The sequence below is a fragment of the Diospyros lotus genome, chromosome 15, assembly GCF_014633365.1.
Source record: "Diospyros lotus cultivar Yz01 chromosome 15, ASM1463336v1, whole genome shotgun sequence".
Lineage (NCBI taxonomy): Eukaryota > Viridiplantae > Streptophyta > Magnoliopsida > Ericales > Ebenaceae > Diospyros > Diospyros lotus.
Genome location: NC_068352.1, coordinates 29,769,004 through 29,782,742, shown reverse-complemented (window position 1 = coordinate 29,782,742; position 13,739 = coordinate 29,769,004). Strand labels below are relative to the sequence as shown.

The 13,739-nt window shown below is 34.3% G+C and overlaps 2 protein-coding genes across 2 annotated transcripts; one reads left to right on the top strand and one right to left on the bottom strand.

Annotated features, from left to right (window-relative positions):
* Positions 1–2,089: 2,089 nt before the first annotated feature.
* LOC127791926 (heterogeneous nuclear ribonucleoprotein 1) lies at positions 2,090–7,451 on the top strand. The gene is made up of 4 exons (XM_052322111.1): positions 2,090–2,648; positions 2,845–3,070; positions 3,350–4,535; positions 6,902–7,451. The coding sequence occupies exons 2-4, from the start codon at positions 2,849–2,851 to the stop codon at positions 6,913–6,915; spliced, it is 1,422 nt and encodes a 473-aa protein (XP_052178071.1). The 5' UTR covers positions 2,090–2,648; positions 2,845–2,848; the 3' UTR covers positions 6,916–7,451.
* A 2,425-nt stretch (positions 7,452–9,876) lies between these two features.
* Positions 9,877–12,771, bottom strand: LOC127791928 (thymidine kinase a). The gene is made up of 4 exons (XM_052322118.1): positions 12,498–12,771; positions 11,770–11,914; positions 10,548–10,669; positions 9,877–10,311 (listed from the first exon to the last, which is right to left on the bottom strand). Exons 1-4 carry the CDS (start codon positions 12,671–12,673, stop codon positions 10,032–10,034), a joined length of 723 nt encoding a protein of 240 aa, XP_052178078.1. The 5' UTR covers positions 12,674–12,771; the 3' UTR covers positions 9,877–10,031.
* Between the last annotated feature and the right edge of the window lie 968 nt (positions 12,772–13,739).

Genomic DNA, 13,739 nt, shown 5'->3' with positions numbered 1-13,739 from the left:
GGTAATATCACGATAAGATTATAATGCTTTTCGGATTAACATATAGAATGGTCAAGATAAGGTCATGAAGTATTCCAATATTTCTATAAGACTTTTTGCTAAATTTTTTAGAATCCACTGATAACTGTACATTTTTTTTCATGTGTTTGTTAATACATACAATAAGCACCAAGATAAGGGTTTTTTTACTAAAATATCTCTATTACTAAATTTATGATTAAAATAGTATTTTATGATTAATATGAATTGTCAAAAAAATTAAGATTAAAATTAAAAATAATATTTTATTTTCTAAATTCATGTTCAAAAATAAATTTAAAAAGAGTTGAAAAGTATAAATAATAATTGTTAGAATTACAATAATTCTACCTAGATAATTAAAAATGGTCCAAACATGTTTTCATAATAGATAATAAAATATAAAATTAAATAAAATAATTTAAAAATTGATGAAAGGAATTATATTAGTTAATAAAATATAGAGAGAGAGAAATTTAAATTTTAAAAATCAATGAAATGAATAATGTCATTTAAATTTTAAAAATTGTCAAAACATATAATAATTTAAAAATATATTAAATAATATTAATTATAAGAGTTAAATAAATAAGTTTTTTTAATAAATTTAAATCTTTAAAATGTATTAAATAGAATTAATTATCTTACAAGGGACATATAAATAATTGAGCCTTATCTTGAAAGAGCTAGATAAATTTAACCGAGGGGAGAGGTCGGATAAAATTTTTTTGAAATGAAGAGATAAGAGGTCACGTGAGACCTTTTCAGAAATGATCATATAAGCTTAACAAACACGTTGGAAAAACAAAACATTCGGAATGCTTCTCATATCTGACATTTTCTTCCCTCTTGTCTTGATTAACAAACACCCTCTAAAAGTATCCATTTAATTAATTAAGGTTTTATTCAGCATTGAGTTACAAAAGACGAGTTCAATTATTTTAAAAGATATATAATTAATAAAGTTCTATCAAATTTTTAAAATAAATAAATAGTATTATTTTAAAAAATAAAAAATTAATTATTAATTTATTTTGTGCCTTAAAACTTTTTTTCAATTATCTTGTAATTAAATTATGACGATAAAAATAATATATGACGGAGTTTAAATGCTTGAAATTAACAAAAGATTTTCCTTATGCTATTTTTGGAGTTAAAATTAATGGAATAATAACAAAATAGAAAAATAATAAATATTTTATTTTATAGCTTCTAAATTATATTTTTAGTTTTTATTTTTTATATTGCTATTTATTTTATTTTTAAAATAAAAAATTAGCTTATTGCTTGATTTGAATAATTAAGGACCATAAAAATCAAATATGTGGTTTTATTTTACATCATATATAGAAATTAAAATAATACCTTTCAAACACACTTTTAAAATTTTTGTGTTCGTAGATAAACTTTTTGGGTAACAACTTACAAATGAATAAATTTACTAATTATATACGATACTCGTACAAATATATAAATTTACTAATTATATATGATACGTTTTTTGTTAGTAGTCTCGATGATAAATGTTTAAATTGAATAGAAATATTAATGGATTGATTTAAACTAAATATTGATTCATTTATTTTTTATCATTGCAACTCATTGTGTCTCCTCGTCTCTATTGGGTAAATTCATTAATTTTTTTCATCGTCACTTTTGCTGAATAAAAAATATTTTCAGTTATATATTTTTACCATATTAACAATAACAAATAATAAAATTTACAAAATAAAACATGCAAATAATAATAATAATATTTTTTTCCATTCTTAATCATTCTCTAACTTCATATCACAAGGCAAACCATTTAAAAATAAAAAAAAATATTTAAAAAGTATAAACACAAAAATTATGATCAAAGGGGACCAATAGACAAGAACAACCCCATCGAGCGTTCAAGGATCCTGATGGACGGCTGGTAATGGATACCAGAGAGGGCGGGCCCCGCAGAACTTGGCTTGGGCGCCGCTCCATCATGTAGATGCACGGTTTGGCGGAGCAGAGGATCAAATTTCCCAGAAAGTATAAAAGGAAGGATGGGAGGACAACCAGTCCTTCCATTTATCAGATCATAAACACATTCTCATTTCCAATTTCTTTTTTTTCTTGTCCTCCTCCTTCTTCTTCTTCTCTTCTTTCTTTCTCTCTCTCTCTCTGGCGCACACACTCTTCACGTTCCATTTTCTTCAACCCAAAAAAATCAAAAAAATCAAAAAAAGAAAAATAAATACCATTAGATCATCTGTATTTGCATCGGTTTGGCTCTGGAAATTCACGTCTTCTGCAATCGGAAGCGGAGATTTGGGGAGGAGGAAGACGAAGAAAGGAGGAGAAATAAGGGGGCATATTGAGGAGGAAGAAAAAGCCCTCAAGTTCTCACTATGCCTCCTTCTAGATCTTAGCTTTATACTGAAGAATTCCCATCTGGGTTGTCGTTAATCGGAAGAAATCGATTTGGGTATTGTTGTTTCTGCTAATTCAGTTTGTTCCTTTTGGCTTGACAAGTTTTGGGGCCTGATTTCGGAGCTGGGTTAACCGGGATCCGATGTTTCTGGATTGAATCGGAGCTCATCCAAGAGGTTTCAGATATACAGATAGCTCTGTGGGTTATTGTACAATCTGACCCAAAGGTATGGCTGTTGTTGATTGATGGTTTTCATCTGCATTCGTATTCGAAGAGCTTGTTTTGTTTCATATGGTTGGATTAGTGAAAGGGTGAATTTTGATGGGTCTTTCAATTCGGGCAGTATTGTATCTTGACATTGAATTGTTTGCATTTGTGCATAATTTAGATTATGGTTCAGTGAAGTGTTTGTTTTGGTGCAGGAAAATGCAATCCGATCTTGGGAAATTGTTTGTTGGTGGAATTTCTTGGGACACAAATGAGGAACGCCTCAAGGGGTACTTCAGTAGTTTTGGAGAAGTTCTGGAGGCAATGATAATGAAGGATCGAAGCACGGGGCGCGCCCGTGGCTTCGGTTTCATTGTCTTTGCTGATCCGGCAGTGGCAGAGAAAGTCATTAAGGAGAAACACAGTATTGATGGTAGGATGGTAAGTGCCATACACTTGGTCATTTTATTCCAATGTAATCCTATCTTTTTGTGCTTTGCAAATGGTAGAAATGGAGTTGCCCCCATGAGGAAGTCTAAATTTGTGAAGTTTGGTTTATTTAGCAATGTAGGCTATTCAATCTCAAACTTGAGTAAAAAATGATTGATGCCTCGTATTCTTGTCTCTGCTGCACCTTTTTTCATATTGAATTATGTTTGAAATGTAGAGGCTTCTTGAGCAATGTCAGATTGAATAAAGTATGGTTTTGCTCGTATTCAGGTTGAGGCAAAAAAGGCTGTTCCAAGGGATGACCAGAGCACCATGAGTAGAAGCAGTAGCAGCATTCAGGGTTCTCCTGGTCCAGGACGCACTAGGAAGATATTTGTTGGAGGATTGGCTTCGACGGTCACAGAAAGCGACTTCAAGAAGTATTTTGAGCAGTTTGGGACTATCACAGATGTTGTGGTGATGTATGATCACAACACTCAGAGGCCAAGAGGCTTTGGGTTTATCACGTACGATTCAGAGGATGCGGTGGACAAAGTGTTGCTTAGAACTTTCCATGAGCTAAATGGTAAAATGGTTGAGGTCAAGCGGGCAGTCCCCAAAGAGTTGTCGCCAGGTCCTACCCGAAGCCCACTTGGTGGGTATAAATATAGCCTGAGTAGGGTCAATAACTTCCTAAGTGACTATAGTCAAGGGTACTCTCCAAATGCTGTTGGGGGTTATGGCCTGAGAATGGATGGCAGGTTCAATCCGATTCCTGGTGATCGAAGTGGATTTGCTGCTTCATTTGGTTCTGGTTATGGAATGGGTTTGAACTTCGAACCAGGGTTGAACCCAAATTTTGGAGGAAGTGCAAATTTCAACAATGCTCTCGACTATGGACGGGGAATGAATCCTTATTATATCAGTAATTCGAACAGGTTCAGTAATCCAGTTGGATATGATGGAGGGAATGGTGGAAATGCTTCCTTTTTTAGCTCCGGGACTCGAAATTTGTGGAGGAATGGAGGGCTTAATTACGGAACAAACTCAGCAGGCTCGAGTGCCTATATTGGGTCTGGAAGTGGAAGCATTGGAGGTGCCTTCGCTGATGGGGGGCTTAGTTGGGGTTCAACTCCCATTTCTCCCCAAGGTGGAGGTAACATTTCTAATCATGGTGGGAATCTTGGTTACCGTGTTGGTAATAGCAGCTATGATTTGGGAGGGGGAAGCTATGGAAGAAATGCTGCAACTAATGGGCCCCCTTCATCATCCTATGCTACATCAAATGGCGGTGATGCAGCTTTTGGAGACTTCTATGGTGGTAATTCAGTTTATGGGGATTGGCTGTCAAAAGACTCTGAGATAGAGGCATCTGCTTCATTTGGCTTTGGGCTCGGCAATGGAATTTCTGATGGTCCTGTGGAAAGTTCCCCAAGCTATGTTGGTGGTTATAGTACTAAGAGGCAGGCAAACAGAGGTAAGAGCCAATTGCTATATAATTGCTATCTGTTGCCCCCAAAATTCATATCAATGTTTTCTTCTATATAGTCACATGCAGATTTTCAGTTGGCACTGCAAATTATGTATATTATTACATGGAAGCTATATACCCAGAACATGATAACTTGGTTTCAAATATATAACTATTAGAGGATCCTTTTAGTAGTTGGTAAGATCAAGAGTCCCTTTTTTCTGCCCTGTTCAGGTGTGGCAATGCTTATAAAGCATTCAATGGCTGGATTTTTTTTCTAATTGAGCCAGAAGCAAAAATCAAATATGTAATATTCCCAGCCATCTGTGATCATGACTTCAGACTTAAATTTTGGCTGACACTTTTAACCCAAAGAACAACTATGTTTTAGGATATATTTTTTATGGATGGATCTTCTTCCTCTCTTTGTGTGTGTGTGTAGTATTGGCTAGGAACCTGATTCTTTATGCACTCTTCCCTCTGTAAGCATTATCATGCATCCTAGGTGCCGGATTCTTTCCTAATTTTACTCTCAAGCTGGAGCCTAATTTTTTTTATTCCAAGATGGATCTTCAAATTTGCAACTATAGAAATAACTTCTTGTTTATAGTTCACTCAATGGGGAAATTTGTTCAGGCAGGCTTTTCATGCCAAAACTAGCTCCAGTGTGATAAAAATAGAGAAACACAAACTACTTAAAACACATGCAAACATTTGCATACAGACTGTAATAAGTTTAGTAAGGAGCTTGTAAAATGAATAAATTTTATTATGGTCTTAGGACGTGGTTTCTTCCCATTTTACTTAGAACTATAGATAAGACTGTCAAACCTAATTTTTCACTTTGAAGGAAAGAACAAGTGGTCAGGTTTGAACTTTTGACTGGTGTCATACAAGGATGCACCTATGCTTAATGGCCTATGCTATGTTAGACTTAATGTACAGAGTGCAATATTATCATAAGATATTGGAAATGAACAATCAAATATACTGGCAAACGTCAAGAAATTTATGGCAAAAGACAGAAATACATGGAAGTCCAGAATTCATGTAGCTGACCCCACATAGTGGGATAAAGGCTGGATATGTTGTTGTTGTTGTTGTTCTTATGTTGCCATATATGTGTTAACAGGAAAAGTAAGGATGTTGGGTTAGGCTGCATGGAGGCTTGGTTTACCATGGACAATGATCACCTATATACACAGATGGTGCAGTAATTTTTTTAAGAATTTGGAACATATATTATCAACCAAAGAATTCAACTTTTCTTTTTCTTCCTTTTTCTAGGTGGGTGGTGGGGTGGGGTGGGGGTGTCATCATAATTGTAAGCCCTTGGTGTAACCTTTATGTACATTGTAGTGATTGATTCTAGCTAGGGAAAGTCAAGACATACAGAAATACTCATACAAAATTTTTATTCAGGATGATGTTGTGATGATGGTATTTTTTTATAAACCGCAAGCATGTCAATTGAAAGTCTAGTGTGTCTTGACATAGACAAATTTATCCAAAACTTCATCAAGATAATAATGAGTCCCCTTGGAGGGCAAGCCTTGGTCACAACAGTAAAATTGCTCCTTTGTGACTAAAAGATTGTTGGTTCAAATTGTGGAAATATCTTATCTGCAAAAGGTAAGACTGGGTACAAAAATGACTCTCTTGACCTTGCAAAGTGGAAGCCTTGTGCATCGAGGACACCCATTAATTATGAGCCACCTCGATCTTTTAGACCTGTTGAATATAATCAACCTGTAATTTCATGAAAATTCCACAGATGAGAAGTCAGATGTTACAACCTTAAACTCTTGTCATTTTGACAGATGAGGAATCAGATGTTACAACCTTGTGGTTGGATGTTTAATCTTAATAAAATTTCAACTGTGCCGAGTTGGAGTGTGCACGTGTCTGTAACTTGCAGAGTTCACTGTTTAGGATCGGAAAAAGGAGTGCATGACGTAGTTTTACTTATCCGACAAGCATATTTCTGTAAAGCATGTATGGGAGGTTGATGCTCATCACTGATCATTCCTTGTTTTCCTAGCTAATTTTTTAGTGTGGCTAATGTGGTTACTGATTACTGATTCCTAGCTGGTTCCAAAAGCACAAATGTTGTTTCATTGAATGTTCATTTTTCATTATGAAGTCATTATTTTACAGGAGTTTCAGTTGACTACCTCAGTGAGCCAACTGGCATTGAGTTCATCTTACAGGCAGCCTAGATTTCACTGCCATATCTACTATAGCTTTTCTTCATGAAGTTGTACTATCCTAGCCAATTGAAAGCTCATATCTATTCGCCGGATGTAATACAAAATGGTTATCTTGTGTGAGGATATCTCATGATACTAACTACTTTATTTTCACTTGTGCAGGATTCGTTGGCTAGGAGGATATCAAATACCAGTTTGTTTTAGTAGGCGAAGAAATTCAGTGTAGCCGGTGAACTGTGAATTTTGCAAACTCCCTCATGGATATGTCTCGGTCAAAAGTTGAAACTCATCATCTTAGCTAGAGCTAACCTGGGGTGCCTGTTCTGAAGAATTTAGGATAGAAGTTACGAGGGATTTTGTGTTAAGGATTGAGTTTTGTGTTACAGTTTTAGGGTTTCTTTTTGGTATTTGAGTGAGATGTAAAATCAGACTGCGGCATATAGTAAGAAATGTATCATGCATCTCTGGTGGGGCGATGATACATACAAATTATAGACTACGATTTTGGATTTCATTTCTAGTTTATGGTTTCTTGCAACCATGTTCTCTGCAAGGATGCAGGTGTTTATCAGGTAATCCCTGTTTTTCTTGTTAACTTTCTTATGTTTTGCTTTTCCTGGAATTGTAATACAGGTTGTTGTGATTTACCATTATCAAACATTTAAGATTACCCACCTAGGGTCCTAATGAATAAGTTGCCACTTTTTTTGTTCATTCTTTTTTCCTTCCCAACCCCACTTAGTGAAATTAAGTCTTGTGATTTGTTGTTGTTTTTCCTTCGAAACCCACTAGTTTGAAGTGAAATTTTTGACAGATATTTGACAGTATTCTTTCTCCTTGCATTGGGCCACATTTGGATCTAGGATTATTGAAGGAAAGAAATGAAATTTGGAGGTTCTTATATTATGAACATGTAAAAATGTGTGTATATTGTATGCCATTTTCTTTTTGTTTTTCCATCAAAACCCTGGGTCAGAACAATAGCCTTAAAGACCCCACCCAACCTTAAATTTAGAATTAGGCCTCTGGCAAGCATCTTTCATCTGGTTCCTTTTCGGGTCCATTGGCCTCTTACACGTCTTATGGGCAGCAACTTTCCCTGAACTTGTTGATTCTAGATTGTGTTAGGGCACCAAAATGAGCACACATCACAAATTTGGTGGACAGAACTTTCTTGAATGCAAGCCTTGGCAGTTGGTAGTAATGAGCAACCAAAAGGTCATAGGTTTCAAGTTATGGAAATAAAGAGAGTTTTTTTTTTTTTTTTTTTTGGAGGGGGAGAGGGGAATACAACTCTATTGACTCTTACAAAGAGTAGTGAATCTTGTGAATTAGGGCTACCCTAGAACTCTCTTGAATGCATCTACCACTTAAATGACTTCGTATTATAGATCGTCATTACAATCAATATTATTAAAGGTGCATCTAAGCGCAAGACACATCTTGGGCGCCTGAATACTTCTAGGTGAGTACATGCCAACAAGGCGCACCTAGGCACAAGGAATCTTAGGCTTAGGCACATTTGGATTTTTTTTTAACTACTTTTTAGGGGTTTTATTTTATTATTTATTAATTTATTTAATTTTTTTATTATTTGGAGTTTATATTTATTGCTTTAATTACAAATTTAACTATGAGTAAAAGAGTTATTACTTAAAATGTTCCAAATGAATTTTGAACTTGATGAAGATGGAAATGGTGATGATGTGGAAGAAGAGAATATTAGAGATGATACTTCTAATGATGAAAATATAGAAATATTTGATTTTAATGATAAAAATAATTTTTTAGATGATTTAAAATGTATAATTAGTTTATCTTAATTAAGATTTAAGATCTATAAATTATTTAAAATTTAGTTTAAGTTGACTTAAAAATTTTTAAATTGCATCTTTTGACAATTTTTTATTATTCTTTTCATATATGTTGATTTTTTTAATTTTTCTTGATAATATATTTATGAATATATTATTAAAAGTTAAGACTTATTTTATACCTTATTATTCAATTATGATATATATATATATTTTTTTAATTAACACAAATCTCATTCAATCAAGCATGTGTCTTGCCTTTCGCTTTGTGCCTTAAGACTAACATTCTTTTGTGCCTATTTTTTTTTGAAAAAATTCTCCTGTGCCTTAATGCCTTGGCCCTTTAATAACGTTGGTTACAATTACAAATTGCACCAACCAGGGTTCGAAGTCATCATCTTAGATTGGATTATCTGCTTGCAAATTGCACCAACCTGGGTTTGAAGTCATCATCTTAGATTGGATTATCTGCTTACTGTCATTTTCATTGTCATTCGAAGTGTCTTCATTATAATCTGAGTAATGAATTTATCATTGGCAATGATAATTGATACACTTCTGTTGCATATATATATATACACGAAGCAGATTTCTCCATATGTTGGGAATATGGCATTTTTTTAACCAACCAGTTCAAAATATTCGGTCTTTGTAGCTTTTGAATGCTCTCCCCTTTTGCTCTACAATACTCAAAACGTTTCTCAACTGTGTGGAACATATTGATTGTGTACGCATACTGATATCATTATGGACAGAGAGTGAGGTTCTCTCTTTGTGATGAAAAAAAATTATTTACAAAATGAGACTTAAGGTGACTTATGATTTTTGCAATGTGTGGAGCCACGCTAAGGACAATACAGTTCAACAGCCTCATTTTTTAAGATTTCAATGAGGTCTTTGACCATAATCATTCAGAACAGCGTAACCATGCTGTAAACCTCTCAACTATTCCCCTATTCATGCTGTTCCCCAATTACCCAAAAAACTCAATTTGGGTGATCATTCTGCTCCTCCCTCCCTCTCTCTCTCTCTCTCTCTCTGTGCATGCCCAAGGAAGACCAGGCAAAAGGATAGAGTAATTGAGGCAGCACGAGACACCAAAGTTACCTCAAATGCAGAGTAATTTAGGAGCATGGTAGAGATTTAAAGAGAGACCACTTTGTATGTTAAACCCCCTCCCCCCTCAACTTTTGGATTCTTAGGCAAAATGAATCATTTGACAGAAAGTTTTCCCACTACCACTAGGCCCTCGAGCATATTCTAATCTCATCAGGATTCAACTGCAAAGCCTAGTTAGCCATTTTTAGTACAGCACTGAAGGTATTTTAAGTGTCAAATATTGAGATATTATAGGCAATCTAATGAGTTTTATATACATAAGAGAGGAGCGACAAATGTAGAATGGAAATTTAAACAAGTTCAGCAGACAAGTCATACTAATACATAGGAACTATACGGACATAAAGTAGCCAGATATGTTACTGAACAGCTGCAAACCCCTCCAAACAGGCATCTTTCTGAATTTTACCATGAGATTCTAAGACATTTCTTGTTGCTTCCATAGCAGCTTGTCCACTGACATAGTGCTGACGGCATACAGGCATATAGACATCAGAACCGCCAATCAACTCTGTCTTTGTCTCATCAATTTTTCTGAAGGTAAAAAAAGCCTTCTTGCCACAAAGCTCACATCGAGCTGTCAGCTTAGTTATAGAATCAGCAAGGGGCATTAAATCAATCACTGAACCAAAGCTCCTCCTGCAATAAGCATTGTGATTTCCAATAAAAATATTGCGGGCATGTGCCAAAAAATTTCAATAGCAAAACCAAAATAAAAGGACAAGCTGAAGCTAAACGAAAACAAAGCAACGATATTGAACCGAAAGCAAGAAAACCCCACATCAAAAATAAGACCAGTATTTGATTGGAAGAAAATAAGCAGCATAATAACATCAAGATGGAAAAGTAAAAAGAATGACGATTTTTCAGCAAACCTCAAGTAGTCCCCATCCAACCCAGCAACTATTACAATTTTTCCATCACGGTCAGCAGCATTGCAGCAGAAATCATAAAGGTCATCGAAGAACTGAGCTTCATCGATGCCTATCACATCCAGCTGCCAGCATGAACAACAATTTTCAAGAAAAAGCTACAAACATTAAAACAAAGACTGGAAAAGTTAACTTTAAGAGCATTACTTTCACGTGAAAAAAATGTCATCAGCTAAAATTCAAAATTTCTCCAGAATTTAAAAACACTTGAAGCATAATCAATTAGACATTCTGAAAGTTCTCCATTAACAGGCAACGGACTGGATTCTGGTCATCTCAGAGGACTTCATGTCCAATTTCATTAATACAATCTAAATAACTGTTCAACCAAGCCAGGCACCTACTGGCCCATTATTCCTACCATGGCAAAGTTAATTATGACGTATTTCATTGTCAATGATTCAATCTCATGAATTAAATGTAACAATATTGATTTTACTGTCAATTTCTACGTTTTTGTAAGTTTTTTAATGTACAATTTTAGTTTCTAGTTAGAAACTAGAAAATCGAAACTACCATTCAATTTTAGTTATCTTCAAAAGATTTGAAAACAAAAACAGAAAATATCAATTGATAAATATGCTTGTTTTATTTTTTCACATAATAATAAAAAATTTATAAGCTCCATAAAATAGTTTTATTTTGTATATAATAATTTTCTTTTTTTGGCTAATTATATACTAAATTTTCTACTTAATATTTGCTATTAATTCTGAATACATTTTGAAAAGCTACTAAAGAAAATCAAATCAGAAAATAATATTAGAAATTAGAACAAACCCAACATAGAAACAACACTTTTCGGATTTGTGTGCTTGACCATTCTTTTGCAAATGAATTCAATTTTGAAAGACAGAAACACCTAATCAAACACCATTCTGCATTTCCTGATTTTTAATTTTTTTTTTGAATTTAAAAACAAACACAGAAAGCTAGAAACAACAAAAATCAAACAGGCGATAACCCAGTGTACGCTTTAAGGCAGTGTAGTTCCCACAACAGAATCAATTTGCTTGCATATACATGGAATCTCTAAACATCAATGAAACTTCATAACAAATGACAAAACAACAAACAGATTCAGCCCATAGAACCACTGGCGCAACATAGAGCCACCCACAAAACAATAGGCTAACAGAAACGAAAACGTTCAAGTTTCAAATACCTTTTCATAAGCCTCTAGCCCAAACTTTTGACTAAACGATAACAGATTTGGCAATGCCCAGCATGGAAATTTCGTGCCATCATGCGTCACCACCGAATCAACTGCATACCGCGTGTCCTTGCTCGACTTAATCATTGCAACGTTCCTGCACATATAAGGTTGACCAGAAAACCAAATCATCAAAACTAAATCTGCACCCATCCATACAATGACACGAAATTCAAGACTGTAAACGTTAGATTCTTCTGAACTCCTAAAACAAACAACAGATCTAGAAGAGAAAATATATGCATTGATGACAATTTCACGTATCCAAAATTCAGATCCAATCAGCGGAGACTTAGATCTGTGTTCATCCGTACAAAATTCAACCCATGTAAACATCGAATTCCTCTGAACTCCTGAAACAACCTATAAGTCAAATTTCAGTTCCAATCAGCGGAGGCTTAGATCTGTGTCCATCCATACAAAATCCAAGCCATATAAAACTCAAATTCTTCTGAACTCCTAAACAAACTATAAATTGTGAAAAATGTACGAATTAGTGATAAATTTCACAAATCAAATTTCAAATCATATCACCGGAAGCTTAAATCCATAGATACCGATAAGAACACGCGAATTAAACCAAATTAGCAAAACGAAAAACCTAAAACCAGCCTAAGAAAACAAATTAAGATTTCATAAAATGAACAAAAAAAAAAAGACCAAAAATGAGTAATTAACACCTGCCATTGCTGCCCTCGGAATTAATCCTGCGAAGAAGAGCGGTAGTCTTTCCGGCAAACATCGGCCCGACAATGACGTGAATCTCGCCGGAAGGACGCCGAGAGAGAGCCGTCCGGTCAGCGCCGCTGCCATCGACTGAAGAGGCCAGCGAGAGCGAGGATTTGAATGAAGCCATGGATGGAGGTGGAGAAGGATCTCGAATTGGAAGGAAAAAAGCTAAGGCTTGCTGAAGACGAATGCCTCGAGAATATTGGGCGGCAATCCGAGTGAAGCGAACACCATTGATACGTATATATTGACATTTTGCGAGGGATCGGATTCGAATTTTGAATTTCAGAAATCGAATCGTCGACCGGAGACTCGAAAGTTGGAGGGAACGATCAAGGAGCTGTGTTTTTCAAAGGGTTTTTTATTTTTGGAGGGAAAGCTGGAGATTCGATGGAGCTGGGATCCTCTGCGACGCGCCCCTTGATAATAACGTGCATTTGCTCCAACGAATTCACGGTCAGTGATCAGTAATTACTCGCACGGGATTGCTGCTATTATCAAAGATGATTGAACGAAAATAAAAATAATATTAATAAAAACTGTGAAAATACCCTTTTAATCGTATTCATGTTTTTATTCAAACTTGCAACAAATTTTAAAATTTTTAAAAACAAAAATAAGTGATCTGAAAATTATTTTTTATTTTTAAAATAACATAAAATAATTACCAAAAAAATAAAAACCAAATGGGCAATTATATCCCTTGACTTATATTTTTAAATCAATTTAATCTCTATACTTTAACATTTTTTTTTCATGTGATAATTCGAACTTTTCGTTGTTTCAATTACATTTCTATACTTACATTTTAAAGTCAATTAAACTTCTTGTGCATTGATTTGCTAAAAAAATAGATAAAGTGATATGAGTCGGTATTTTGGTTATGTTTGTTTATATTTCTTTCCATTTACTCTCTTTATTTTTGTAAATTTAAGATTTTCTTATTGATAGATTTGTAATCTTGCAAAAAATACAGACAAATCAAATGGTGTTTGCAATTTCTTTCAATGGGTTGACGATCCCTTACCTAATCATGGTCAAATAATCATAATACGTCTACTAAATAAAGTAAGAGAATACAAGAATGAAAAAAAAAAAATAGTTACTAACGATGTTTCCAAATTAATAAATTAGTCAAAAGTTATTACCTAAAGTGCTAACTCATATCGTTTTATCTTTTTTTTTTTTGTACA